The sequence below is a fragment of the Xylocopa sonorina genome, chromosome 2, assembly GCF_050948175.1.
Source record: "Xylocopa sonorina isolate GNS202 chromosome 2, iyXylSono1_principal, whole genome shotgun sequence".
NCBI classification, from domain to species: Eukaryota; Metazoa; Arthropoda; class Insecta; order Hymenoptera; family Apidae; genus Xylocopa; species Xylocopa sonorina.
Genome location: NC_135194.1, coordinates 8,764,686 through 8,792,491, shown reverse-complemented (window position 1 = coordinate 8,792,491; position 27,806 = coordinate 8,764,686). Strand labels below are relative to the sequence as shown.

The 27,806-nt window shown below is 35.8% G+C and overlaps 5 protein-coding genes across 7 annotated transcripts in view; 3 read left to right on the top strand and 2 right to left on the bottom strand.

Annotated features, from left to right (window-relative positions):
• Positions 1 to 15,641, top strand: part of LOC143433193 (uncharacterized) — a 76,672-nt gene extending 61,031 nt beyond the window's left edge. The window contains exons 5-14 of one of the 3 annotated variants that reach the window (XM_076910401.1): positions 9,827 to 9,976; positions 10,220 to 10,415; positions 10,898 to 11,063; positions 11,215 to 11,443; positions 11,702 to 11,746; positions 11,915 to 12,000; positions 13,132 to 13,424; positions 13,963 to 14,363; positions 14,713 to 14,873; positions 15,146 to 15,641. In XM_076910401.1, the coding sequence (XP_076766516.1) occupies positions 9,827 to 9,976; positions 10,220 to 10,415; positions 10,898 to 11,063; positions 11,215 to 11,443; positions 11,702 to 11,746; positions 11,915 to 12,000; positions 13,132 to 13,424; positions 13,963 to 14,363; positions 14,713 to 14,869 (1,723 nt within the window). In that variant the 3' untranslated portion in view covers positions 14,870 to 14,873; positions 15,146 to 15,641. Of the gene's footprint in view, positions 1 to 9,826; positions 9,977 to 10,219; positions 10,416 to 10,897; positions 11,064 to 11,214; positions 11,444 to 11,701; positions 11,747 to 11,914; positions 12,001 to 13,092; positions 13,425 to 13,962; positions 14,364 to 14,712; positions 14,874 to 15,145 lie in introns of all 3 variants that reach the window. The other 2 variants (XM_076910400.1, XM_076910399.1) reach the window with 2 other exon arrangements.
• Positions 857 to 4,991, bottom strand: LOC143433122 (F-box only protein 39). Its single transcript, XM_076910267.1, has 7 exons — positions 4,629 to 4,991; positions 4,117 to 4,349; positions 3,677 to 3,841; positions 2,690 to 2,916; positions 1,998 to 2,156; positions 1,266 to 1,430; positions 857 to 1,091 (listed from the first exon to the last, which is right to left on the bottom strand). Exons 1-7 carry the CDS (start codon positions 4,818 to 4,820, stop codon positions 940 to 942), a joined length of 1,293 nt encoding a protein of 430 aa, XP_076766382.1. The 5' UTR covers positions 4,821 to 4,991; the 3' UTR covers positions 857 to 939.
• On the top strand, positions 6,027 to 6,511 carry LOC143433204 (GSK3-beta interaction protein). The gene has a single exon (XM_076910425.1). It carries the CDS (start codon positions 6,118 to 6,120, stop codon positions 6,472 to 6,474), a length of 357 nt encoding a protein of 118 aa, XP_076766540.1. The 5' UTR covers positions 6,027 to 6,117; the 3' UTR covers positions 6,475 to 6,511.
• A 4,749-nt stretch (positions 15,642 to 20,390) lies between the features above and the next one.
• Positions 20,391 to 23,662, bottom strand: LOC143432772 (uncharacterized). The gene is made up of 4 exons (XM_076909663.1): positions 23,214 to 23,662; positions 22,502 to 22,936; positions 22,148 to 22,399; positions 20,391 to 22,028 (listed from the first exon to the last, which is right to left on the bottom strand). Exons 1-4 carry the CDS (start codon positions 23,352 to 23,354, stop codon positions 20,571 to 20,573), a joined length of 2,286 nt encoding a protein of 761 aa, XP_076765778.1. The 5' UTR covers positions 23,355 to 23,662; the 3' UTR covers positions 20,391 to 20,570.
• Positions 23,663 to 24,994: 1,332 nt separating this feature from the next.
• Positions 24,995 to 27,542, top strand: Usp39 (ubiquitin specific protease 39). Its single transcript, XM_076909660.1, has 9 exons — positions 24,995 to 25,194; positions 25,521 to 25,799; positions 25,879 to 26,054; positions 26,126 to 26,351; positions 26,433 to 26,719; positions 26,782 to 26,910; positions 26,987 to 27,048; positions 27,128 to 27,350; positions 27,433 to 27,542. The coding sequence occupies exons 1-9, from the start codon at positions 25,110 to 25,112 to the stop codon at positions 27,496 to 27,498; spliced, it is 1,533 nt and encodes a 510-aa protein (XP_076765775.1). The 5' UTR covers positions 24,995 to 25,109; the 3' UTR covers positions 27,499 to 27,542.
• Positions 27,543 to 27,806: the final 264 nt, after the last annotated feature.

Below are 27,806 nucleotides of genomic sequence, written 5' to 3'. Positions count from 1 at the left end.
GCAACAGACCGTTGCAAACGTACAATTAGTCGCATTGTAAAAGCGTATAATACGTGAACTATTCCTTAACGTTGCGCAAGATCTTATAAAGAATACTTTCCTCGTCGACAGCTTAGCGCATGGAAACTTACCGTGGCGGAGAAACTTTATTTTTTAATCGATTCTGGATTACCTTATAAGAACTTATACAGACGCAACTGTTATCTTTACCATATTAGATAGCAAGCCTTGAAATGTAATCGAAATGAAAGTTGAAGACTCACAATCGATTGGATGATTTATAGAAAATCGCAAGTACTTGGTGTAATGCGATAAGTATATTTGATACCAGTTTAGATTTCTACTTTTTTATACTTCTTTTATACATGTACAAGTACTGTTCGCATTCGCGTTGCACCGCTGTGCTTGATTAAGAAAAGAAAGACTGTACGCTGTCGAGGGGTGAACGAGAAGAATTTTCCCGAATCCCAATTACCGAAAACGGTGGGACAATACTAGCTGTAACGACTTCTTAATTATTTTATACGTATACATCTAAGGTTTTTAGATACTTTTACAAGTTGTTACTGCGAGACTTTTTTAGAATATCGTATTTATTATTAAAAGAAGTTAATCGACGTGATTGCCAGCTAATCCGCGTATCGATAGTAAAAACTAAGTATAATTTCGAGATACTGTAAATTCATTGTTTCGTCCGGTACTGTTGTACGTTGCAATCGCTCGGCGATCTTTTATCGGTAAAAATAAACAGATCAACCGATTGGAAAAAAGAAACGATAAACACCTTGAGTTATCAACATGTACAATTAAGAAAAGAAAAAAAGAGAAAGGAATGAAACGTACACAAGTTGGAGGACGGATATCGTTTTATTTCTTTTTCTATAATGAAGAAAGACACAAGTGGGACAGATGCAGGTGGACAGCTGAGAAGTTGACGTTTCAGTAAAACACCAAGACTGACGCTGGGTCCTCGATACGAAAATCTACTCCTTGTTCCATCATCTTGTGGTCGTAATGATAGTTGATGTCGTTCAATATGGCACGATTCCGAGCATTGACGTTCCGTGGTTTCACGTGGATCGTGCGAAAACCTACCCGTTTTAAAAATGAATTATCTTTTAATGTTAAGTGACCTCTTCTTAAAATGATGTTAACTATCATTGCCTTAATTTTATCCAATTTTTTTATATAGATAAGGACATCAAATGAAGATCTAATTGTGAAGATCGATACTATTAAAGAAGAAGAGCTGTTTGAATTCTTACGAGTCTTGCTTTCAGTTTGTAGCTGACAGATGTCCCGCAAGGTATCAAGACTTCTTATTATACCGTCGTACTGTAATCTTGTTAACTGTTTACAACTCACTAACATGGAGACAAGTAAGTCGTCGAGCATCTCGCGATTGTTTCTCAATTGTAACATTACCTCCGCTGTAACAACACGCGTGACATATTCTTCAACAGTCATGTACCGCATTCCGACAGCTACCAAATACTTAACAATCATAAATATTTTTAATCGCTTCATTCAAGAAAGATAAGGCTATACAAGGCGTTTACAGAATCGCTGGAAGAAAACGATTCCTCGTGTAAAGCATCTATTTAGCGAATGGTAATTAAAAAATACTCGCGTACCACATCATTGGCTGGTCTGAACCAGGCCAAATTTTGAAATTGTTTATAAAAACGAATAAAAATAGTTAAACGCGTGGAACCACGACCTCGAGTATACTGAAATCGGGAAGAAAGCGATAGATGCAATCATATTTAAAATTAGTACGTTATCGAAAATGTTCGAAGATTATTGCCAAAAACATTTGCGATAATTTGTCCGAATAACGCGGAATTACGCAGCTGAAGGGAAGAGAACAGCCGAGGTGCCAGATCGTTATACCGCGGTTAGCTTGTCGAGAAATAGAGCATATAGAAGTTCCGCGTGGGGAAATATTCCGCGGATAGAGAACAAAAACGTGTAGGATTAACGAGAATTTATTATACCGAGTGTGTTGGTGTAATGGGTAATAAGCAGTCCGACGGTGCTTCTGAAATTGCGAGATCTACTCTGATCCCACACGTGCCCGCTGAACATTTGAAACCTAGCCAATGGCACACTGGGCAGCAGCAAGTAGCACATATCTTCATAATGGGAGATGTTAACTGAAAATCAAACTTAACAAGCTAAATGGCGCACAGGATCCACCTATTCTCGATACGTACGGCGATTTTTACAACGCGATCCGTGGCGTTCATTTCGAATCTAGGCATTAATTCAGATATTTACTCGATTTCAACATAACGTGTTGATAATATACATTTCCAGACTTATCGCACGATCGTTTAAAGTGACCGAACAAAAGTTCAACTCGCTTCGCGATCAATCGTTCGCACTAATTAATCTCTTTTCAATCTTATCGGACCCGGAATAATCTGAGGTATCAAAAATCGTTAACATGTATTGGGCAACGAGCAAAATATAACACGAAGTGTAATCGTTCACCGTGAAATCCCAGTTTTCTAAAACACACACCCCGTTATATATTGCTCGTAACACAATGGAAACCTCCGCGAATTACAAAACGTAATGGAATCACGCGCGTAAGCGCGCTCGGGTCGACCGTCGTCGCTCGGCTAAAATCGCGGCCGGACGGAAATCAATGATTACTTTTACGTCACTCTGTATTATATTGTACCTATAGTGTAAGACACGGTGAGCTCCGGGCAGACGAGCACCAAATTGTGCCAGGCGGTGTCAGCGATCGTGTGATGCCTGGAATCGGAGTCCCTCACCGATACGTGCAGCGTCCTCAGCACCCTTGGCGCGGCGTTGGTCAACGCGTTCAAAGTCTGATCGGACAGGGCTGGGTAGTCGAGCCTGAGCATCGTCAACGCGCGAAATCGACCGAGCAGACGTAGATACCTATGGGAGTTACTTTAGTAACGGGGAGGAAAATTCTAGGAACGAGAGCGGATCGATCGAGCTCTATGGTAGAACTTCGTTCAACCGAACGTATCGGATGAATGGAAGGACGGGACAATTGGAAGAATTGGGTCGGTCGTTTATTAACGAGAGCATTGTTCTTTCCTCTGCTGTTGGCAATTTTTTCACGCAATCGGATAGGAAATAAGTTGTGTAAAATAGAAATTCTTCGTTCAGAGTTACGTTTTCGAGGCAAGTCGGCTTAAATGAGTACGCGTGCACTTGATCAAGTCCCAATCGAACATGGGCGGCGAAACCGATAACAAGTTATCCTATATGCAAAGATAATTTAGAAACGCAGAGAGTAAATTTTACATGTTTGAAGTCTTGACTTTGAATTAGCGCGATAATTTATCATGCATCCGCACACGGACGTTGAGATTGCGTGGATGCATGCTGAAAATGAATTCGACTTCTAGTTACTCTCAGCTGTCGAATATTCTCATCGAATTACATAAAACAGTGATTAGTGTCAGCTGAAAATAGTAAAACGTGCTGAGTCGGATGTTTGCCAAGTGCACGTGTACTCGGCAAATTTGCAGTTCTTGTACTTTTTTTCTTCCAATCGTTTCATCCATCCTGAGACGCTCTACAATTAGATCGAAGCTCAATAATGAGATCTGACGAAAGTCCAGCGAATCGATCACTCGGATAAAATTTCGATGGGTTAAACGAAGCTTCGCTGTCCTACTTGACGTGCCTCGGATTACTATGGGGCGCCTGCCATTCCCGAAACGCGCCTCGAAGATCTAGATACGCGAGGTGCTCGTTCGAGCCTCTGGAAACGCTGCCAAGAAGTCGTAAAACGTCGCTCACTCCGAGATTCGCGTTCAGCAGGCTTAGTGTTTCCAGATTGTGCTGACAGCTGTGTAAATGAATACTGATTAGATCACCGAGGACTGATTGGGGAATTTCTACCGTTGGAACACGATGAATAATTGCTTTCGAGCCAGTGGAAGACAGTTCCAAAGATAGAAACGATGAATTACTTTTCTCTCTCCATTCTCCATGGTTCTCGAGAACTAATGTACCGTACTCATTAAAGTAGAAAAATTTTAATAACGTATGATCTCTCTGTCCGGGATCCCGTTTCTGTATAATTTCTGAACGTGTCTTTGACGTGTCAGACTGCTCGATTACCCTAGAAAGTTTGCGAGAGCGTACAACAGTTTGCCCCTGTTCCCCCATTTGCAGCTGAAAATCCAATCCGTGAGTATCAATTTCTTCAATTGAACGTTCTTGGCTCGTACAACCGTAAGGAAGTCAGCGCCTGCCTCCGCTTGGATATTGCGAGTAATGCGCGCTTCTCTTGGCAAGATGTACGGCCGCGTCCAGGCCAGTTCCAAGCTTCGCATATGCTGTCCGTATTTTGCCTAAACACAATACATTTACCGTGGTGTAGCAATTCTCTCCGAAGAAAATTAGCCGTGACGCTCGATAAATTTACCATCCGCGAAATGTAACTCGACAACAATGGAAGACTGAATGGAAATAGTGACAATCAGTCTTCGAGTGTTGAAAGCTTCGATTTAATTCAAATGTCACGAGGCATTTCGTTAACCAATTATAAATCATCGTGCGAGGGGATGCACGCTCGATGACGTTTCATTTTATTGTATTTTATTTCGTTTCGTTTATAAATGTTTGCGTACGGCCAGTTCCCCCGCCAACGGGAAGTCACCACGCAGATCACGATCGATGAGGACTGTGACGGAACGCCAAAGAACTGGCGAGGAAAGCGCACGGTTCCATGACTGACAGACTTGTGCAACATTGGCACGGTCCCCACGACCGAGGTGGCTGAATATCTGCGTCAGTATCAGCTCCGGCAGCTGATCCCACATCTCCCAGTCTCAGCTTGGCCCGTCTTCATCTCTACGTGGCTAAAGGCAGCTGTCGCAACCCCGTCGTAGGTTCTCTTGTCATGCCTCGCGGTATCGACTCGATCGTCATTAAATAATCGTACGGTCGAGTCACGCGAACTCACGAACGCATTCAAGCCGTGAACTGACGCTCGAATCTCGGGCTCGATTGTCTTGCCTTCGATATTCGCGCGCGAGGTTGCGAGGACGGATCGTTTCTGTTAGGAACGAAGACGACGGTTCTCATTAAAATAGACGCCTGAACCTGATCGTACGATTCAAGACACTCGCTAGAGTCTATGAATGAAATTTAATCTAATCTGTAAAGTCGGATACGCGCGTAATCCTTAAAAAAATGGAAGATCATAACGATACGGAGGATAAATGCAACGCTATTACGTAACTGTACGTATTATAAAAAGTCTTCCGCGGTCGATGGTAGGAGGTACGACCTATTCCAATTGCACGTCGCATTCTGTAGATGAAATTGATAAATGTACGTGAGCCTCATTACGATGGCGTCACGTTTCTTTGGTGTCCGCCGCGTCATTGCGAAACGGGGACACAAAACGAGGACATGTATCATTTTTTCCAATTCTACATTTAATTGCACGGAATTCGAAGATCGAGAAACCGATCGTTGTTTGAATAGCTTTTCGTCGTGACACAATCGAGTCGGCCTTTCAAGACCTGTCACAGTCCCGGTGAGAATAAAGAGAAAGACAATAACTTTACGTAACGACAAACTGTAGGATCGTTTAAATCGTTATCGCATTAATATTTCACCTACCCCGTGACATAACAAGTTTTCCCGCTTGTTAGTTCAATATTGCGGTGAACTTAGTGGCAGAGGACGCGCAGAGATGGCGCCGCGAGAGGCGACAACTTCCACAGGCGAGATCTATACTCAGTGCTCGGAGTGCATTCGGTGCACATGTACCTGGTGAGTACGTGGGATCGGATGTATGTACGATATAATTCATAACCGCGCAAGGACTAAACTGACCACGGATCGTAGTCGCCGCCGTCACCGAGGAACGATACTGTACACCCGTTAGCCGCAACTAACCATTGCCAGATAATTACATAATCATTTGATCTTGGTCTTTGACCCTCATCCTAACCTGTTCACGTGCCACTTTAGAGCGCGCAGTACGCGAGGATTGTCCAACGCGGGCCGGCCTATAACGTTGACAAAACTGTAACGTTGCCAGCTCGCCTAGAATATTACATGCGTCGATAGAGAGAGAACGTTCTTCGACGCTGTCGGGACGCGAGAATGAAGGGAGAGTCGAGTAACGAAGTGTTGAACAAAGAACAGTGGAAGCTCGAGGCGCGGGCGATTATCGGCGACGTGAAGCACCATGTAAAGGACATCAAAGTATCCGAGAAATTGCGAAACAGTAATCAGCTGTTCTATTTAAATTTGACCACGTTAGAGGGTTCGAGGATCTGCGTAGAACTGTCGAGCGCTGGTTTCACCATCGTCGGTAACGAGCACGACGACACGTCGAACAGAGGGAACGAGCACTTCGAGACGCCCTACAGCTTGTTAGATTTCGTTAGCCCGCAGTACAGAGATTCCTTCGGAAATTCGCTGGTTGATAAGCTTAAACGATTGAGTGATCGCCAGTGAGCGTATTCCGTAGAGAGCCCTTTGCTATTCTCAATGACACCCTCGGTTCACGTTGCTTATTGCGAGAGCCTCGGCCAATGCGTTAAATATAGATACCAATAAAGTGCCGAACTCGATTGTTTCGATGTACGCCTCTCAAAAATAAGCGTTTCATTTCGAAAATAAATCATTCTGGTCTAATGCGTTCTCTGTTTGCGCAGTATTCATTTACTCCGAATCTAGCCGAAGATGTCCGAGTGCACGGTAATTTACAAGGACAGTATCGTATACGATAGTAGCTAACAAGTATTCAGAAGTTCTCATCTGATTCGGCTGGAATCATCGCACGCGTGCTGTCAAGAAAGTTCTCCATCGCCGATCGGAAGCTCTACGACTCGCGTTTTAGCACGGCATCGTGCAAGATCGCACGATTAAACAGATCGTCGAGTATAAGTTGAACGCGACGCGAATTTGCACGTATCTTCGCAGTTTCGTGTGTGAGATATTACATAAATAAATCACTTTCGTTCCCTTTATAAATGTTGACCCCCGATAAACGTTTCAGTCTGTTTAGGATCGCGCGCTAAAAAAAATTCGAATCGAAACAAAGATTTACCGACACGCAAGAAACGAGGTTGCCATACGTATCCACGTTCGTGTGTACAGCTTTGCGATTTTTAGCGGGAGCTTGTACGGTCGTACAGTGCCATAATTCGAGTAATACGTGAAATGTAAAACTGTAACTTATGTAAATGTTGTGATAACGCCGCGTTGCGATAGTTACGGCGGTGGTAGACCCGACGAATCGCGCGTCACTAGGAAATATCCCTAGGAATCGAGAGATCACTCGTTGCAAGTGGTAATATCGGTTGTGTGTTTATCCCCACCTCTACGTTCGTGTTGCCTCTATGTTCCGTTTGGCAGATTCCACTGTCGAGTTGTGCGAGGAACGAAGCGGCTTCGCCGAGTGTATCGCGTCCCGTGCCCGCGTCCGTCATGTTTCTGAATGAGTTCAACGTCGATTAAGTGCCTGAGGACGACAGTGTGTCTCCCGTTTTGTTGATATCACAGTGGCCAGTGCGACGATGTCGAACGGTGAGCGATGACACACCCGTGAAAAACGATAACAACAGCTTATCCTTCGATCGACCAGAAACGATAGAGGAAACGCAGTACGCGAATACGACCCTCTCTGTGCATTAGTGTGACGATTTCATTGAGCGAAAACATGCTTCAGCCAAGAGCTACGTTTGTCGGACGGTAAAGAAGGTAAGTGACGAGATGTTTCGGAAGAATCGAGCGTCGATGGACCGTCGAGCCTTTGACAGGTCGTTTGTTTTTATTCGATCGTTGTACCCCGTATTTCAGCGTGGACAGGGATGGGACGATTGCCTCGTATATGCCTCGAGAGGCTAGCAACAATCGTGGGCGGTATCATATGTGTCGGAACGAGTCCGCGAGAGTAACGTAGCTTCGCAGATTGTTAAATATCATCGGTGTCTTATGCGCAAACATGCGTATTCCAAATTTCCACCCGTTCGTGCTGTAGGTTTTTGTGTCTTTTTTTTATGATCATAGTTTATTAATGAAACTGTAGAGCTTCGCGTGGAAGATTTGATCAAAACTCGTTGCGTTTTACATGTTTCTTATACCCGCAAAGTGACATTGTTATGTCCGATTAGGAATTCTTAGTTTATGCGAGAACTGCACTGAATACCGAAATCTGTGTCATTTCAAAAGCTTTCGGTCGACATTTTCTTGTTTGTATCGATGTTAGATTTCTTGTTCTCTTAAAGTTTCGGTTCGCAGCATCTCTAGGTGTTAACGCATGATATAATGTGTCGCGAAGAACGATAAGAAACGAAACTTTTCAAGAGTAAAAAATTTGAAATTCTGTATTAACTTTGCTTTGATTGACTGAAAAATGAGATAAAATCGTTTAAATTATTGTATGTGATACACGTTTTTCGCGTAATATATTCGTCATACTTCGACAGCGATACCGGTGGTCTATTTATGATAATCAGAGTGATTCATCAGTTAAAGGATTGGGTTAAAGGTGATAGAATGTGGAAGAAGTAGCTGCAATTCTCTCTCAAATGTTCTCTTGAATGCACAACAAAAATTTTACTTTCTTACCTTCCGTACAATTTGTTACTCCATTTATTATAAATTTGTTACTCCATCTGTTATAAATCGAACATATGTTTTTGATTACATTGTTCATTTGAACTGTAACATGAAAGTATAACAGTGATGCGATTTCCTATTTAAATATAAGTACACTTAGTATGGATTTTTCTTTATGTCGGAAAAGTAGGCCAGTACATTTATCACAAGCATTAATTACTCTGTATTATAGATAAACTCTGTAATGACATTAATAAAATTTAAAATATAGTCCATTACAAAGACGAATAGCACCGATGTTTCAGCTAAGCACCTTATGTACCACATACTATTTTTTGGGGAACACGTATAATCTACTATACATACAAGATTTAGATTAGATAATATCACTGTTAGAGAAAATTGAAGCTCGAAATAGGTACACTGGGGTCTGTTAAAGTAGAATTGTTCTGTACTATATATTTTTATTTTTGTTTACAATACACCATTTAATTAATTACTGTATCATTGATTCATTTCCGATACTATAAATTTTATTTTGTATATATTTCAATCAGTAAAATCATGCACTTCACAACAAACCTTATGATTAATTTTGATAATACTTGATTAAAAATATGTGTTTCCTACCGAGATAAAACCTGATAAGGAAAACACATTGCATTCATATGAGTGATAATAACAGTATTACAATGAATAATGCAAAGTACTGTTTTAAAAGTGACGTTATATCTTAATTCTTTCGTGTATTATAACAAAATAGACTATGTCACTGAAGAAAAAGTAAAATTCTTTGTTTAGATACATGCATGTCTACTAATAGACTGCATATTATTTTTTTTTCATTATAACAGTACTACCAATGTACGATTGAATAGATTAGAGAAATTCATAATTGAAAATTAGATATGCTGTTATGGTAATACCTTCCCTGAGTTTAAATATTCAGGTACATTTATAAAATAACTGAGATAAATATTATCTTTACAATATAAGCAATGTACATTTGCCGATACACTAAAGTATGCTGAAGAAGCAAAAGTTGAAAGATAATATATTTTAGTTAAGATGGGAGGAATAGTAATTTGTCCTAAGGGTCATAAAAACTTTATTAGAGTGAAATCTATCAAAAATAAACTCTGATTATTTTTTCCACAAGTCTTTTGTATATACCGTACTATGTTTTTATACTTTATATTAAAATTGTAATGATACTGAAGTAGTTAGTTAATGATTTTTGCAGAGAAAAAGGAATGGCTAATTTGATGGTATCAACATCGAGTAAAACTAGTTCACGCACTACATCACCGAACAGAGGAAATACATTGACCTCGTCTCAACAACAATTATCGGCTACTTCGGAGCACACTCCAAAAGCGCGTAATGCTTCATTGTAAGATCCGATTTATTTTCCTAGACGTGTCAGTATACGCGAATGTCTAGATTGTGATATTAAACGTTCTTATCTTTTTTTTCTTTTTTGTAGTATTTTACATGAAACTGAAACCTTAAGCTTATGCTTCGATGTAATGTTTAGTACCTACAAATATGAAAAATAGGTTCCTAGAAAGATAAGAGTAAAATAGAAATAGATAAATAAAAGAAGCACCATACAAAATTAAATTTGACTTCGCAGTTCCCAAACAGGGGAGGGTAGTACAGGCAGTGGAAGTAGTGGTGGCGGTGGCAGCCTCATTATGAAAGGTAGTAGGCAAAAATCACCAGGAACTGTGATTCGAGTAGATGCTATGGACGAACCAAATACCAATCTAATCACTGCCGAACAAGACGAGTTTGTGCCAAATATTCACCTACAGACCGATGATGAAGGAGTATGTAATTCATTTGTGTGTACAATGTTCTAAGCATCTAGTTACCATTTTCTTAAGTCTTATTTGTAAATAACATATTTCCAGTGATTTTGTAGGGATCAATTTATAATACTAATATTAAAAACTTGTATCTATATTATGTATGATTAGCATTACTAAAGTATATGATTGTACGTGTTTGTATAAAGTTGCTTATATAATGAGAAGATGTACATGCAGCATCAATTACACTGTACTGCAAGGTCATCAATCACAACTGTGCAATTAGGGTTACAGGTTAAGAAATGAAATAGTTCTATTCATTCTGCTGCAAATAACTTTGAAACTGCATATATTAATATTTATAAAACCAAAGGTCAAAGTACACGTTCATGAAAGTATACTTTCTCAGGCACAATTTATTTTTATATGTATTTACAATTATTTGCTACACTTGTCAATTATATTTGTACATTTTACTATAACTGTAAATTTATTTACAGGAACAATACCATGCAACACAATCGTTCCTATCAAATGGATCCTCTGAATTAATAAGTGACGATGTTGACTCTAATTCTGCTCGTGTTTGCCAAGCAATTGAGCAAATCCAAAGTAAAATTGCTAAAACTCGAGAGCTTATAAGAATAGAACAAACCACGCGTGATGGTAATTTTCACCAATTAACAAGTTAATTAGTGTACCATTGTAACTCATTGCATGCTAGAGTTCTAAGACAGTATTACCTGAATTATAAGAAAATGTAACATGCAACAGTGGTCTATACCATGATGTGTATCTGCTACATATTTACTTTCAGAAAATGTAAATGAATATTTAAAATTAGCTGCCAATGCAGACAAGCAGCAGCTTACTCGAATCAAAGCAGTATTCGAGAAAAAAAATCAAAAATCAGCGCACAGTATTGCTCAGCTTCAGAAGAAATTGGATAGTTACACAAAAAAATTGCGAGAATATGAATTAAACGGCGCACCTTCGAGTCACAGACAACCCAGAGAAGTGCTTCGCGATATGGGGCAAGGACTGAAGTATGCTCGTTTTACGTATTTATGAAATATATTTTTATCTTAAACAGCATTTTATGTTAATGAAGGATACATAGGAAATTAAAGTACTCTTCTTAGTGTGTTAAATTGGTTTTCAGTTTTATAAAAATTTAACTTTAAATGTAATACAATGTACCGTTGGTACAATCTGTTCATATCCTTTTCTTCTTCTTCAATTTGCCCTTTTCTGTACTAAATATAAAGTATGATACCTTCGTCTAATTTAAGATTTACTTTCAGGAACGTGGGCGGCAATATTAGGGTTGGAATCAGTGGTTTTTCAGGGTGAGTGTTAACGTTAAAATAGATTTCAATAGTCACTTTCGTATTATTATAATTTATTTTCACGAATTACCGCTTAAAATGCGTGATTATTTTATAGAGTAATTATAGAATGGTTAGAGCACAAGAGATACAACTGTCTTTATATCCTCTCATCTTTATGTTTTTCAGAAGTGTAATGTCCAAACCAAGGGAATTTGCACATTATTTAATAAAAAATAAATTCGGCAGTGCTGATAATATAAATACTTTATCCCGTGAGTAATTTTTATTAAAAATTATAATTTAGTTAATTAATTATTCTGATAATGCTCAATTCTTATTTATTGTTTAATTTTCGAATAATATTTACTATTAAAACTATCAATTAAATTTGTTATGTTATAAGAGCACTTACACTAAGCACATATTGCTTCATGCTAATAAAATGTTGTACTACAAGCTATAGTATGCACGTTATCTTAATTATTTAATTATATATGCATATGTAAATACACTGTCGGGATTATTTTACTGTTGTCAATAATATTTATTTTAAAAAAATAATCTTATACGTTTGAACACTAAAATAATATTAACTATGATTAATTGAAAATGTTTATTATACTGTAGTAATAGTACGATATTTTTCCGACATATTTCAACATTGAAGAATAAACATTGTTTAATATTTTGCGCTGTCATGGCAGTTGAAAGTAGTAAGTAACATTTTGGCTGCATTTTTTTCATTATATGTTTCCTCTTTATATAATCATCCTACTCTCTCTTTCTCTCTCTCTCTCTCTCTTTTTCTGTTTTTAGTATATGTAGCATACATGTATTAAGTTCTTGTATTAATTTAACGGTAACTTTTAACACTATTACTCTGTTGTTGCATATGACAAAGAATAAAAATTGGAAGTTTATTAGATACAGATAATTTTTATACGAGAATGTTGTGTTTACATATTGTAAGCTTCATTTATTTATTATCGTTTTGTGTTAATAATTTTGCCTTGCGATTTTTAGTGGCTTTAACGAAAATCCAAATGTTAGCTTTCTTTGATATTAGTTATCCAATACATCGGCTATAAACTCACATGACAATATATAACAACTTCAAAAAACAGAAATTGTGGAGGAAATATAAATTTTTCTATTAGTATTTTACGAAACGTTTTACAACTACAACACACAGTTAACATATATGTACAACAGAAAATCCTTCGAAATTGTCGTTAACGATATTAGGAGAACAGATGTGTTCCAGTTTGCGAAGAATTGTTAAAAATCGATTAATTGTTAACAAAAAGGCAGAGTGATTTGGTATTGGATAACACTTCTAACTTGCGACGTCTGTGTCCCTGCAGATGGCTCGACTTTTTATGTAAACGATACACCGCGTGCAGGTAATGGAGATAACGCTAGTGTTGAAGATGAAAAGACACATCACGGATCAGCGACACTTCCCGGTGGTTGTAGCCTGGGATCAACTCATAGCGCTACGGCAATGAAATTCCCATCCGAAGAAGGATCAGAGTGCTCTAGTGTTACGAGTGAAAGCGGACCTGGTAGCAGGGGACAAGCACACACGTGTCACAGTAATAATAATGCCTCGCTTAGTCTCAAATCGATTTTTACCGAATTACAAGAGCACAGAGAGAACTTAGAGAGGATGAAGGATAAATTGGAAGGTCTAAAGGTTCGTTTCCTACAATTAGAACATAACAGCCGAAAGTATGACTGAAGCATTAGGTCGTAAACTATGTTTTCGTTCCTAATCTTTAATTTTTGCTTTAAAAAGAAGCTAAAATATTAAGGAGAGAAACTAATTTTACTTAGTCATGCGGTTAATCTTGTAATTAGCTCATGTGCATATGTATCGCGTATTTGCCTTCGGTTTTCATGGTCGTTACCAACGGAACACGTACATTTATTTGTTTTTGGATTACGTTCGTAATATCGGTGAATAAGCACGGTGGTCACGAATGCGATAATATTATTTCGTAACTAACATTAATGGATTGACTATTTTAAATGTTACTTTTTTTCTTATCAACATGTACATGTTTTTTTTATTTTTATCATCCACATATTACTGAAATATTAAGTCTTCTATACTTTTTGAAATATTTACATTTATTTTTGGCACGGTAATTTCTGTGTATGTTACGACCTAGTACAACATATTTGCATACGTTATTATGTCGATAATTAATCTTCCGCGTAAACAATTTTAGAGTTTACAGCAAGAGGTGACATATCTTTCCAACTCTTTGCAAGAGGAACGTTTCAGATGCGAGCGTCTGGAAGAGCAAATTAACGATCTAACAGAGCTGCATCAAAACGAGGTAGAAAACTTGAAACAGACTATAACGGACATGGAAGAGAAAGTGCAATATCAGAGTGAAGACCGTTTAAGGGACATACACGAAATGTTGGAGAGTTGTCAAACGAAAATTTGTAAAATGGAACACCAACAACAACAGCATCAGCAGTACGTCACCCTGGAGGGCCTGGATAATAGCAACGCGAGAGCGTTGGTTGTAAAACTTATAAATGTAGTATTAACGGTGTTGCAAGTTATTCTACTTCTTGTCGCAACAGGTGCTGGTATAATGATGCCTTTCCTTAGGACCAGGTACAGATATTTCCTATTTATAGGTTTCATTTTTTCTCTTTTCAGGGAATATTGGCACAATCTATTTAAATATGAAACTTTAACATCGATTCCAGCTTAAGCTGTTTCTACTAAAACTTATCCACTTTATTTTAACATACATAATTCAATTCTCTCCATTTTCTACGCATTACACAGAGTAATGATTCATATTTCTTTTGTCGACATATATTTCCTTTCCGTCATTACTTTTTACTTAGTTTTTTCTTCAATCACGTACATTTCGATTCATACTCCATCGCGTAACTCGTCATCCGATTTTAATTTCGCACACTCATTGTTTTATTTTGTTTTCACATCTCTGTTGCAGCTGTACTAAGCCTCATTGTTTCATGTGCAGGGTGCGCATATTAACAACTACGTTTGTTGTGTTGGGCATAATATTTGTGCTCAAACAATGGCCTGAGGTTCACGACGTCGGCAGTCACCTCATGCGCCACCTTAAACAGACGCTCGCCGTTAAGTAGCATCGTGAGTAAATCATCATTTTCATTTGAAATAATGCAAATTTCAAGTTAAATAATTTATTGCCTTTTAACGATGATGTCGTAACATATGAAATGTCTGTTACTTGGAATTATTTCATTTGTCGATCAATATATGGCGTTTGAATAGAGAGACTAGTTAATTTTTGCGTAAGAAAGTAATAAACATTTAAACAGACATTTCAATTATTTTCGTACTCAGTTTTAAGTAATATCCTACCAATCTCTAGTATAGCCGATAAAGACAACTTATTTTAGGGTGGTATACTTAAATTTACCATACCCTGTGATGAAGAAAAGTTGTACACAATGATCAACATTTTGGACCCATTTATGAGTGCTGTAGTTTTGGAGCAATAATAGTAGGTATATGCGCAAATTACTTTATTTACATTTTAAATTCGATCGTGTCCACGCACCACTATACTAAATTAGATGAACAATCAAATCCATTTGATATCGTTAACGGAATTACAATATATGAAACAATATTTTGCTGTGCAAAAGTATTTCACTTAATAGACAGAAGAGATTTTCTCTGGAAAATGCGCGCATACACACAAAAGTGTCTTTTGTCCCCGATGTAATTGTTGTAAATTTATTTATGAAATATTTCTTTCTATTCGCGCCGTCAATAATTTTGTTAAAAAAATATATGATACGCGTTCGATATTTATCGCGTGCAGATAAAAATGAAAAAAAAATAATAATTATAATTTGTAACAAAATAAAGTAACTTCTATGAAACATAAAAGAGGCAGTAATTTTAACGCTGTACACTGATATTGCTTGATTACATACGGCACATTGTTAGAAGAATTTATTCTGATGTCATGCGATTACGTTCACTTTTATATGAATAACTGATTAACGTGGAATTAGAAAAAAAAAGTTATTGAACAAGCGAAAGTACTGATTAAAAGGTAGAAAAGAAAATTGTTCTATCAGTGTCTGTGGTAGGTAACACCGCTACTTTCGGGATTCTATAGTTCGTGCGTTTGATATTTTAATGGAAACGTATGATTTAATACGAATATACGTTTCTAACTAAAATGTTTGTAATTGAGGTCGTCCAGTTGGTAAACAGTAATAGAAAACTAAGAAATCAAGAGAACCCTTAATAGCTATAGAAACATCCTTCACCTCGAGGTGTATAATGTAGTGTGGTATATTCTTTAGTATTGACTATAAGGATGGGGTAACTTTTATCAAGCATAGATACTACAATATTTCTAATGACTGTTGTATGTAATTTACGAACTATACATTCATGAGAATATAGAAGCGGAAAATTGTTTGAATGCAAACAAATATTTATACAATAATTCGACATCAAGAGGACCAACATGCTCTTTTCCTCTTACTCTGTAACGTTTATCTGTTTTTCATGCGTGACATAAAAAAAGAAGAAAAAAAACGCTTCTCCACTAATTGACATCGGCTATTGTGCTCTTTAGTCTCATGAATGTCTCAGACCACCACAGACACAAGAATGCGTGCATATTATATTCAATATATAATAAAGAAATGAACCATGACAGATATTGAAATGAGAGAAAGACTGATGGACTACATCGCTGTTACAATTGTGAGTAATTTAATATTCGTGGCAATTTTTTGTTGCTAAATAATCATCGAGAAGTGTTGAAATGGTAAAAAAAAAAATATTGTACAAGAAGAATAATACACACAACGGTAAATTATAAAAGAAAATGGTACAATTACAAAGGAAAGGGAATGATTTTTAAATTAAACATAGGTGCTCAAATCTGTGAGTGTGTAAAACATTTTGGTCCGCATAATTATTTTTCGACCGTATTGTCGCTACTTAATGGCGAAACATCATTTACTTCATTAGTTACATTAGTAGATTTCCGTCTTTGTAGCGTTAGTGCGAGCACGGTGTAATGAAAGATCACGAAGCTTTCACAGCCCGATACCACGTTTTGTGACCATATGGCAAGCAAAGAAAATAATACTTTTCCAGTAGTCGTTGGTATCTTGTGTTTCTTTTTTTACCGCTTAGAACGTGACAATTCTCTTTATGTTTTATAAAAACTATATCATTTCTAATTTGTAATAAGTTCGCGAATCACGGTTTTCCTTATTTGTATATGTCGGACTGTAATATTGCATCGTTCTTTGATCATTAAAAAGTACGAACAAATCGTTCTAAATCGATAAACAAAATCTGTAAATAAAATAAAGTTTACGTGGCAACGTATTTAGTTTCCTCGTGCCTGGTATTCGTGAATACAATATCAAATTTCCTAATGTTCTATTAAATGCTAGATTTCCATCAAATACTACTTATATACTACTTCCAAGCACTGCTTCTTTTTCTTATTAATTTTCTGCCGCTAAAAATATAAAAATGAAACATATGAAAAGTTGAACAATCCGGAGAATTTTTATTAAAATTTCCTGTCAAAACAAGAGAGGGGGGAAGTTTGATCCTGTATTTATAATTTAATCAGGCAAAATTTTTGTATTTCAATGGATCGCGTATATTTTTTTATTTTCTCTCGAGATCGACTTTCTTTACAATTGTATTATAAAACTTTGTTCAATTAAATTTATTAATAATATTATGATAACGTTTTCTTCGAATGATCCTTTTGCGTTCCTAAAAATAATCGTTTTTCATCTCTATAAATATATCGCTGTGACTATACTAAGTTTATGTATATATATATATGTATATATATAAGCGTAGCAGTTAAAAATCAGTTTTGGGATCAATATAATTATATATATATACGAAATTTTCAACTCAATTTTAAGTCAGTATTCGTATAGTAAATGTAACATTTGCAGAAAAGAGAAAAGCTACTACTATGATTAAATAATACCTGAAGAGAGTGAATGTACACTCTCGTTAATTATTAATTCCGTTGTATTCGATATTATATTGATTCTGCAAAAAGATTTCTAATTTTACATTGTATCCAAATCAAATCTCGGATAAAAACGTATGATTATTATTGTATGACAACTAAACGAAATATATATAGGATGTTCAAAATAATGCGCTTATATAAAATATACATATTATAATTATCACTACTAGTTGTATGAATTTTCTTTAAGGTCGTTAATCACTGCTATTTATTAGTGTTTATCGTCACAATAAAATTTCTATCCACACGCGCATAAGCTAACGATGGAGAAACATAAAGTGCAAGATGTGTACGTCCGATTTCCCTGTTTGTAGTTTCGTATTAAGTAAACGACATCCTATATGTATTGTAGAGCTCTAGATCGTGGTGCTTTGTAAGATACACGTGTAATTCAATATTAGAGAATTTGTTGAAACCTATTGACCACCGACTTAGCGAGAGGGCCCCTATTTGCACGCTTACATGAACGTTTTACACGATGATGAAAAGGTAATAATAACAGAAAGGGAAGACATAGGAACGGGATTATGAATATTTGTATATGGACAAGAGATTACATACACGTGTTAAAACAACGATGGACGTATTTTGTATCTTACAAGTATTACATTTTTCTATGAGTTTTCGTTTCTATCGCGGCTATTTACAATTTTATATGTATTTTGTATCAACAAAAGCTTCACGGGGGAATGCAGAATGTATGCTTGAATAAGTTGCGACAAAGTTAACGTATAAATCATGGAATTTGATGGTCGTTACACGCACTCCCCAATAATCTTAGGGGCCCCCTACATATATAGTTATAATAGTATAGAAGAAAAAAAGAAGTAACGAAACAGATGTATTGTCATCGATGCCTTGCATAAGTAGTTAATGTCAAATTATAGATTAAACATTTAATCTAAATAAATCTTAATTAAATATTTGTTGTCAATTGTAGAACGATGTAGGCAAATACGAAACAGCGATTGTATAATGGAAATTGTTAGCACGCTAGACACACACACACGTGCATACATACATAATTATGCATACACATGAGTGTACGTATGTAATAGCTGCATAACAGGTCAGTATAACAATGTAGTTAAAAATGAAAAAAAAATCAAGTTTATGTCCATTTAAAAAAAGAAGAAAAAAGGGAGAGAACGAATCATACGGGTTTAATACCCGGTATTATGTTATCGCTGCTAAACAATAGTTTCAAATCAAATATCGATTTAGCAGCTGTTGTCATTAAAACATTATTATTTAATACCGTTCCAAAATAAAAAGAGTTTTTAATAAAATCGATCGATATATTTCTATTAATTTGGTTTCACCTAATTGTTAATTAAATCGATTCTATGCTTTGAATGTAAGAGACAGGATACTTATTAAACTTATTGCTTTAAATAATTTGTAGGTAAAACCATAGTAAATGAAAAATATTAACAACGTGCTTGGGTAAATCAAACTTGATAATAATTCTAAAACTGATTGTTTTTTATATTTTCGTTCCGAGAGACTTGTCAATAATATTACAATCATCACAATTTTACAAATAATGTAATAATTTTATTATTATTATATATCACAATGTCTACTGTGTGTCGTGTTGAAAGCTGTTTTGTTTAAAAAAGAATTGCGCCGAGTTGCCGCAGAAATATGCACTGTGTTAAAAGTAATTATATATGTAACTTAACTTTTCTGTTAAGTTTAAAAAACTATGTATATAGCTAATAAGGTATAACCACCGTTCTATAGCATTTCTTTGCAATAAGAATAGCTATCAGCCTTTCGTTTGATAAATAATATTTTAATGTTCCGCTAGTATATTAAAATAGGAAAATATTTCACTTTCTTTACGATAATCATATTTTGTATTATATATAGCTAGTAGATACATCTTTTCGTTTTGTTCGTGGCGTTTATGACAATTTCTAACGCACATAAGATATAACATGTAAATTTTTACATGAGTAATAAAACGGATCACTTTTTTCAATATGTTTGAATACGTTCCTAAATAAATAACATTAAATGTTATTTTGTTGACAACGCGTGTTGCATTTCATAGAAATGCATTAAAAATAAATTATTCGAATCGATTTATCTGTACTTTCTTCCGTAAGTTTCAAATATCTTTAGTAAATAATTTGAGCTGTTCGTTGAAATACATCTATACATCATTCGATCAGAAATTACGGAACTATATAACATATACAGTACCCTTGCTAATCTTGTAAAATATGTTAAAAATTTTAATAATTATTTTAATATACGTCGTCGAAGAAATGTATTACTTCAAGCTGGAAACCAGTTTCTATAATGTCGGTATGTATATAGACTAAAAAAAGCTTGCAAGTAATATTCGTCACTTTCATAACTTAAGATTGACTATACTTTTGACGCTTAATTAACAGTAACCGTTGATATTCGAAATTTTAAATAAAGCAAATTATAAATAAAAATAAAGTAGACAGTTTAAAAATAGTAACATACTTCGGTAAAATACTATCAATACCGACATAAAAAAAAAGAAAAAAAAATGCTAATGTAAATGATTATTCAGTTTCACTTCCCTTTTTATATCTGTGTGTAACTTCAGAAAACATTACCCCTTGCAAAGAATTCTCGAAAATATATTCTTTGTATACAATTTTAACATATATGTGCTACGATAAAGGAATACATCGTGGTGACTAATGCCGCTCCTTATAAAATGCAAACTCGATACTTTTGTTCTCTATCATGCGTTGTTTGTGTTCGCTTTGAAGTTTCTTCAATTTTGATCGTACGCCTCAGTCTGCGGTAATTTGAATCCCTTCCTGGGAATCTCGAAGCACAATCTCAGCTGGTAAAACGTTTTTCACTTCGTTCTGACGAGGAACTGGTTCTTCTTTTTGCACAGGTGCCGTGCCATGGTGCTTTTTTTTATGGCACATCATGGTCGATCTCGACACGAACGTTTTTCCGCACGCATCACACTCGTACGGTCTCTCCCCGGTATGTAATCTCTTATGAATGGCCATCGGAGTGAATTGCGTAAACGTTTTACCGCATACGTCGCATCTGTAAGGTCGTTCTCCGGTGTGCAACCTTCTGTGACATCTTAACGCTGCCCTTCTGGCGAATACCTTCCCACACATGTCGCATTTGAAGCTTTTCTCTCCGGTGTGCATCGTCGAATGAATCTTGAGATCAACTCGCGTTAAGAATCCTTTACCGCAGACTTCGCATAAGTACGGTTTCTCGCCGGTGTGAATGCGTAAATGCGTGTTGAGATAACTTTTACTAACGAACATCTTATTGCATACCACGCACGGATACTGACGGTTATCCATGCCTGAATGTATTTTCTGGTGGCTCTTACAGAGTCCCTTAGTTATGAAACCTCTGCCGCAGATCTCGCAGACGTACGGTTTAACGCCTAGATGCCTGTTCTCGTGATCTAATAACGATTGTTTCGTTTTGAAATGTTGTCCACAAGTGTTGCACGGAAATGGCTTTAAGTCCGAGTGTACTCTTTGGTGAAGGACAAGGTAGCTTTTAGACTGAAAACCTTTACCACACGTGGAACAATTGTAGTCAAATTGTCCGGTATGCGTAGCTGTATGTTGTGCGAGACCGATTTTGCTGCGGAACGCTTTCTCACAAGTCACACACTGAAACGGCTTTTCGCCAGTATGTTTTCGCATGTGCTCTTGCAGTTTGTAATTTGTCCGGTACTGTTTGCCACAATGAGTGCAAATCTTTGGAGTCCACTTTTGCCTAACCGTTGTTTGTTTTTTTTCTTCTACGTTTACGTCATTTTGAGGAGGCGCTAATTCTGTTTCTATAATTTCTTTCTCTTTACTAACCGATTTATCTTTATGTACATCGCATCTTTCTTTATGTACATTCAACGCTTCTACGCTTGTGAAATATAAACCGCAAGGACAGGAACAGAAATATTGCTCGAAATGTGCTATCATGTTGCTCGAGCCTAATGTTGCTTCATTACAAAATGGACATACATACCAGTGCGATCCTGTCTCATCAACTGTGGGATTATTTAACGTCGATTCTAATAGTGCGTGTTTTGCCCTTTTCGTGTATTCTACTAGAATTTCTGGATTTCCAGTAGTTACTTGACTCGTTGATGTCATAGTACTTATTTGGGGCGTTGTATGCCTAGGCGTTTCACTTTCACCTACTCGTGTCTCTTCTATATCACTTGCGGTTTCTGGTTGAGCAGAAGTAAAACTTTCATGCGGTACCTGTAAATAGAATTCTTTATTAAAAAAAATTGTATCAATTTATTTGCTGTTAAGAAGTTGCACACCATTGTGTCTAACCTCTTGAAGTTAATATCACAAGCTGTTTCAAATTAACTTACGCTGTTCTCAAGTACATTAGCAGGATCTTTAGCAGTTAATCTATCTTGCAATCTGTGATACTCTTGTTTTATTTGTACAGATTCGTACTTTACACTATCACAGTAATGTACAATTTGTTCACGATTCTGGTCTTCAGGATTTATCGAAGTAACATAATTTATTCCTAATTGACTCAAATGACCACTTACTGTTAAATTTCCAACTACAGTCATATCGCCCTCAAGGTGCATTGCTATTTGATGATTGGAAACCTGTAATAAAAAGATACATTTAAGTTGTATTATTAGTAACACACCTTATGGTTTCTATTAGTATAATACAATATATTTTAGCAAACATATCCATTCATTTACTTCTCGTATATGTTCATCAACCATTCTGACGGTATCTCCATCTAAGCAGTCGATACCAGTAACTTCGATATCTGCATCTTGTTGTCCCATTTCTTCTTGAGTAACAACTTGTTCACCGCCAGTCAAGTCCATTTCGTCCATAACTTGCATTGTGTGTAGCGTAGTTTCCCCTGTGCGCTTAGGATCTACATGATTCTGTACATTCTCGATAGTATTCTGTATTCTATCGATATTCCTTTGAATCCTGTTTATTTCCTCCTCCTCTAACAAGTTCCGCTTTGATATACGAACGACCTCTTCCTTGGCAATTTCCTTTAACATTTCCATGAACATCCCTTCTGTATGTAAACACTTTTCGCGAAAGTCAAACAACTGGTCCAATTTATAAGCACACTCTTCGCACACCACTTTTGGCAATTGATCGGTCATAGACACCTAAAAATAATCAATCGATTGACAACGCTAACATTACTTTTTTTTTTTCCTTTCAAATAGTATATCAACTGGTATCATAATCTCCAGATTTTTTTTTTTTTTTTATGAATTGTACATGACTGAAGTTAATGTGCTGGTCCTCGGTTACAAAGAAGATCGTGAAACCTTGCACCAATTTTCTTCCTCTATTTATAGTTAAATTAGAAAGAGGGGGTGAGAGACAGAGCAGTGAAGATTGCAGTGAAATTGGAGCTCTATCGTTTGTGCATGATTTTACCTGCACTGGCAGACACGCGGCTATTTTCTTGTCAATGTTCCGCATCTGATCGCCGGCTTCGAAGATCGGCAATCCCATTAGGACACCAGTTTTCGCTGCGCATAGACGACATAAATAATCAAATTCCTCGACGACGGCCATATCAACAGAACGAAGGAGATCGTCTCGTTACCAGACTAAACGGACGACCCGAAGGGCCGATCGGAACGATTGTACTTCAAAAAAACCAACGGGAAAGGTTCTTTACGTGATTGAGAAGACTTGTGTCATGCATTACGACATTTCCTGATTCGTCTCCCACGGATATTTAGTTTAAAATTCGTCTACTTTAGAAGTATGCATTATCCGGGGATATTTGTCAAATGAGTCTGCGTTCACACCATCGGGGAGCTTCTTACAATCAGTTCTGGCATCCGCAGCGGGGGAATTAGCTTCAGCTGCTCTCTTTTCATCTAAAAAGAATCTGTTTCGTAGATGGCGCGCTAAACATTCTTTTGATCGATTCCTACGAGTTCTCGAAGATCGAAATATACTTTGCAATTGCATTTTCAAATGATCACACGATACGCGTGCTTATTCTAACTAGTTTATTGTCAGTTTTCGAAGTTTTACGGTGATGATTCGTTAAGAAAATAACAGAACAAACGTGTCGATAATATTTTTTCTATTCTTAAGATTAAAGTAAAATGTTTAAGTAATATACCCCGACAACACAACCTTGTCACAGTAAGGGCACTGCGATATTACTTGCGCCGCGTGATATTAATTTCATAGCCATCTACGTCCGCATTCGTCGATGGTTGTGTTGGCACACGGTAACAACACGCCTGTTATATGTTCATTTATGAATTTTTTTAACCAGTTACGTAGGATGACACTTGTTAATGGAGAAACTGTCTTTCCGTACAAATTAAAACCGTCAGATCTCAGCAGATGTTTAATATATTCATTCATAAATAATATAAATATACAAAGTCACGCAGCGCAAGTGACATCACAGTGCTCTTACCGTGACAAAGTTGTGTCGTCGAGATGCATATTTCAATAGTTTTATTCTAATTTATTTTATATTTCCCGCTTTAGAGGTAAGAGAGAAAAAGATATATAAGAAAGCTGTAAGAAAAAGTGAGACAGATACACCCCTGGCGCCCACCTCTGTGAAAAGTGCTCAAACTGGTCGCACGTCGTTATCGACAGCGAAGTGAACTACTGAAAACTACTATCGTCATCTCTTAAAGAAGCGCTGAAATTAGTCGGAACTTAGTTTCAATATCTTCCACACAAATGGCGCTAGTAGTTTTCAGCAGTTTACTTCGCTGTCGATATTTGTGTGCGATCAGTTTGAGTGCTTTTCAGGGAGATAACGCCAGGCGTTTGAAAGTAGGATCAGCATTAACTGTCTCACTCTTTCTTATAGCCTTCTTGTATATCCTTCTCTCTCTTACCTCTAAAGCGGTAAATATAAAATGATATAATCTTATATTTTTGTTTCATGTTAATCTATTTTAGAATTAAAATGAGTAAACTGTTTAGTTTAGTTATTTTAAATATTCGTTTATAGTGTGAATGGAAAAATGTCACCGTATATCACTGCTGAGAAAATTCATGAATAAATGACGTTGGCAAGCGGTATCAGCACTGGAACAGCACCGTGTGCTAACCTGGTAGAACCTGGAGGCACCACCGTGATACGCTGGTGCTTTTTGAATTGTTATGTGATTTGCTGTGTCTGGGAAATTTATTAAATCGTGCGTAATTTTTAAGAAACGCAGACTTTTCAAATTAGTCTTAAAAAACTATCGAATAAAATGTGTTTATCGATATAATTTTTTACGCAAGTAAATACAAGACATCTTATCCCGCGCGTTGTTTAAATATAATTTGTTAGACTCTGTAATGAAAATGGCGTTGAATAAACAGGAGAACCCACAAAAACGAAAATTAGCGACACAAACGAGTAACGCGAGCGAAGAAATTTACAGTGAGTATTTATAATTGCATCTCTCGTAGAATCGATCGTAGTGTTAACCTTAAACTTATTATATTAGTAACAAAATGTTAGGAACATCGTTATTTATATTCTCCAGTTTTAAGGTTAAGTGTTGTTTTCTTTATTACAGTCAGTATTATTACATGTATTATTATTTCTAATGGAATTACACATTGTTCAGGCATTAGTGAATTCGATTCTAAGTTAAATGAATTCAATTTTTCAAAAATATTTATTTTATATTTGAAGTTACTGTATATGCAATGGTTCTAACCTAAAAATAATCTAAGATAAAAGTTCTTTTTCCTTCATTACAGAAAATGTTAAAATACCCAAAACAAATTCTGATTCACCGAGACTGTGTCCTTATTTAGATACAATAAATCGTCAATTTTTAGACTTTGATTTTGAAAAATTATGCTCAGTGTCATTGTCAAGAATTAACGTATACGCATGCCTTGTGTGCGGGAAGTACTTTCAGGGTAGAGGTACTAACACTCATGCGTATACGCATAGCGTGGCCGAGAGCCATCATGTTTTTCTTAATCTTCATACTTTAAAATTTTATTGTTTACCCGACAATTATGAAATTATTGGTAAGCAAATATTATTATTTTACTAATCTACTGCTGGTTAAAAATTATTAATGTTTCATCGTGAACAATGGTTATTTAGATTCATCATTGGACGATATAAAGTATGTTTTAAATCCAACATTTGACAAAGCACAAATTGCTCAATTAGATAAAAGCGATAAATTATCCAGAGCCATAGATGGTTCTTTATATTCCCCTGGTATTGTTGGAATGAATAATATTAAAGCAAATGATTACTGTAATGTTATTTTACAAGTGAGTTATTTAAACCTATTTGTAAACTTGTTCAATTTTTATAATTGAATAGTAATAGTTCAGTATTTTAGGCACTTTCTCATGTCACACCTTTAAGAGATTTCTTTTTAAGAGAATGTAACTATTCTCACGTTAAAAGGCCACCTGGAGATTCTTCTTATCTTTTAGTCCAAAGATTTGGAGAGTTGATGAGAAAACTATGGAATCCACGTAACTTTAAAGCTCATGTTAGTCCACACGAGATGTTACAAGCTGTTGTTTTGTGGAGTAAAAAAAGATTCCAATTTACTGAGCAGGGTATATATATAATGCATCATGATACAATAAATATTTTGTTTTTACCATGGTTTGTATATAAGAATCAACATTTTTTTTTAGGTGATCCAATTGATTTTCTTTCTTGGTTTTTGAATGCTCTTCACTTAGCATTAAATGGTACAAAAAAACGTGATTCTAGTATAGTATATAAAACATTTTTGGGTCATATGCGAATATATACAAGAAAAATACCACCACTTGAGTTGGAAGAAAGTCAAAGAAGTGAATTACTTCATACCGTAGAATATGGTGAAACTGTAACAGAGAGCCCATTTTTATATTTAACATGCGATCTCCCACCTCCACCACTGTTTAAAGACCAATTTACTGAAAATATTATTCCTCAAGTAAGTACAGAGTTTTAAGCTATGATCATCATAAGTTGTTACAGTACAAATATTTTTTATAGGTCAATTTATATACATTATTAAATAAATTTAATGCTGTAACGGAAAAAGAATATAAAACTTACAAAGAGAATTTTATGAAAAGATTTGAAATAACAGAACTTCCGCCTTACCTTATACTTTATATAAAAGTGAGTATTATGTGTTGTAAACATTTTATTAAAAAATTACTAGAATAATCGAATATGCTCATTTCTTCCTACATAGAGGTTTACAAAGAACACATTCTTTGTAGAAAAAAATCCTACTATAGTTAATTTTCCAGTTAAGTAAGTAATATCTTGTATTCGAATAATAAAATTAAACATAATAACTTATCACTAAAGAAACTGTATATACTGTTTCTAGAAATGTAGATTTTGGAGATATTTTAACGCCTGAAGTAAAACAAAAGCATCCATTTACAACATATGATCTAGTTGCAAATATAGTTCACGACGGTGAACCTGGCCAAGGAACATATAGAGTTCATATTTTACATAGAGCAACTGGTCAGTGGTACGAGTTACAAGATTTGCACGTAACTCAAATTTTACCTCAGATGATAACATTGACTGAAGCATACATACAAGTATTAATATGCATCATTTTTATCCGAGTATTTTCATATCATTGCTTTAAGTACTAGTTATAATTTTCGTTTTTCCTTTCAGATTTATGAATTGAAAAAAGATGTGTACTCAGAAAATGGTGACAGTAAAAGTAAAAAGGCAATATGACAAATGTAATTTTTTAAATAAAAATATTTCAATTTTCCACTTTACTATATGCTTTATCTTACAATATTTCCTAATAAATCGAACAGGCTGCAATATACAATACTTGTAATGTTTAAAAGTAATTACATAAACGTTAGTACAATCAGTAACTTGAAAAAGATTACTTTAAAAGTCTTCAAACTACCGATGCAGTTGCACCACTTCTATTTCATAATTGTATTTTGTACCATTAACATTTCTAAAATCTTCTTTCCCCTTTAAATGTTATACCAGGAACAATGTATATGATCGTATTGTATAGATATTCG

Coding starts and splice junctions, on each gene's coding strand:
- LOC143433204 (XM_076910425.1), top strand. CDS start 6,118: ATGAAGGGAGAGTCGAGTAACGAAGTGTTGAACAAAGAACAGTGGAAG.
- LOC143433122 (XM_076910267.1), bottom strand. CDS start 4,820: ATGTGGGATCAGCTGCCGGAGCTGATACTGACGCAGATATTCAGCCAC. Junction 4,350..4,628: donor CGTTGGCGGGGGAACTGGCC/GTACGCAAACAT, acceptor TATTGTGTTTAG/GCAAAATACGGACAGCATAT. Junction 2,157..2,689: donor CACCGTGTCTTACACTATAG/GTACAATATAAT, acceptor TTTGATTTTCAG/TTAACATCTCCCATTATGAA.
- LOC143432772 (XM_076909663.1), bottom strand. CDS start 23,354: ATGGCCGTCGTCGAGGAATTTGATTATTTATGTCGTCTATGCGCAGCG. Junction 22,937..23,213: donor CCGCGTGTCTGCCAGTGCAG/GTAAAATCATGC, acceptor GATTATTTTTAG/GTGTCTATGACCGATCAATT. Junction 22,029..22,147: donor CTAATGTACTTGAGAACAGC/GTAAGTTAATTT, acceptor TTCTATTTACAG/GTACCGCATGAAAGTTTTAC.
- Usp39 (XM_076909660.1), top strand. CDS start 25,110: ATGAAAATGGCGTTGAATAAACAGGAGAACCCACAAAAACGAAAATTA. Junction 26,911..26,986: donor ACCTTATACTTTATATAAAA/GTGAGTATTATG, acceptor CTTCCTACATAG/AGGTTTACAAAGAACACATT. Junction 27,351..27,432: donor TGACTGAAGCATACATACAA/GTATTAATATGC, acceptor TTTTCCTTTCAG/ATTTATGAATTGAAAAAAGA.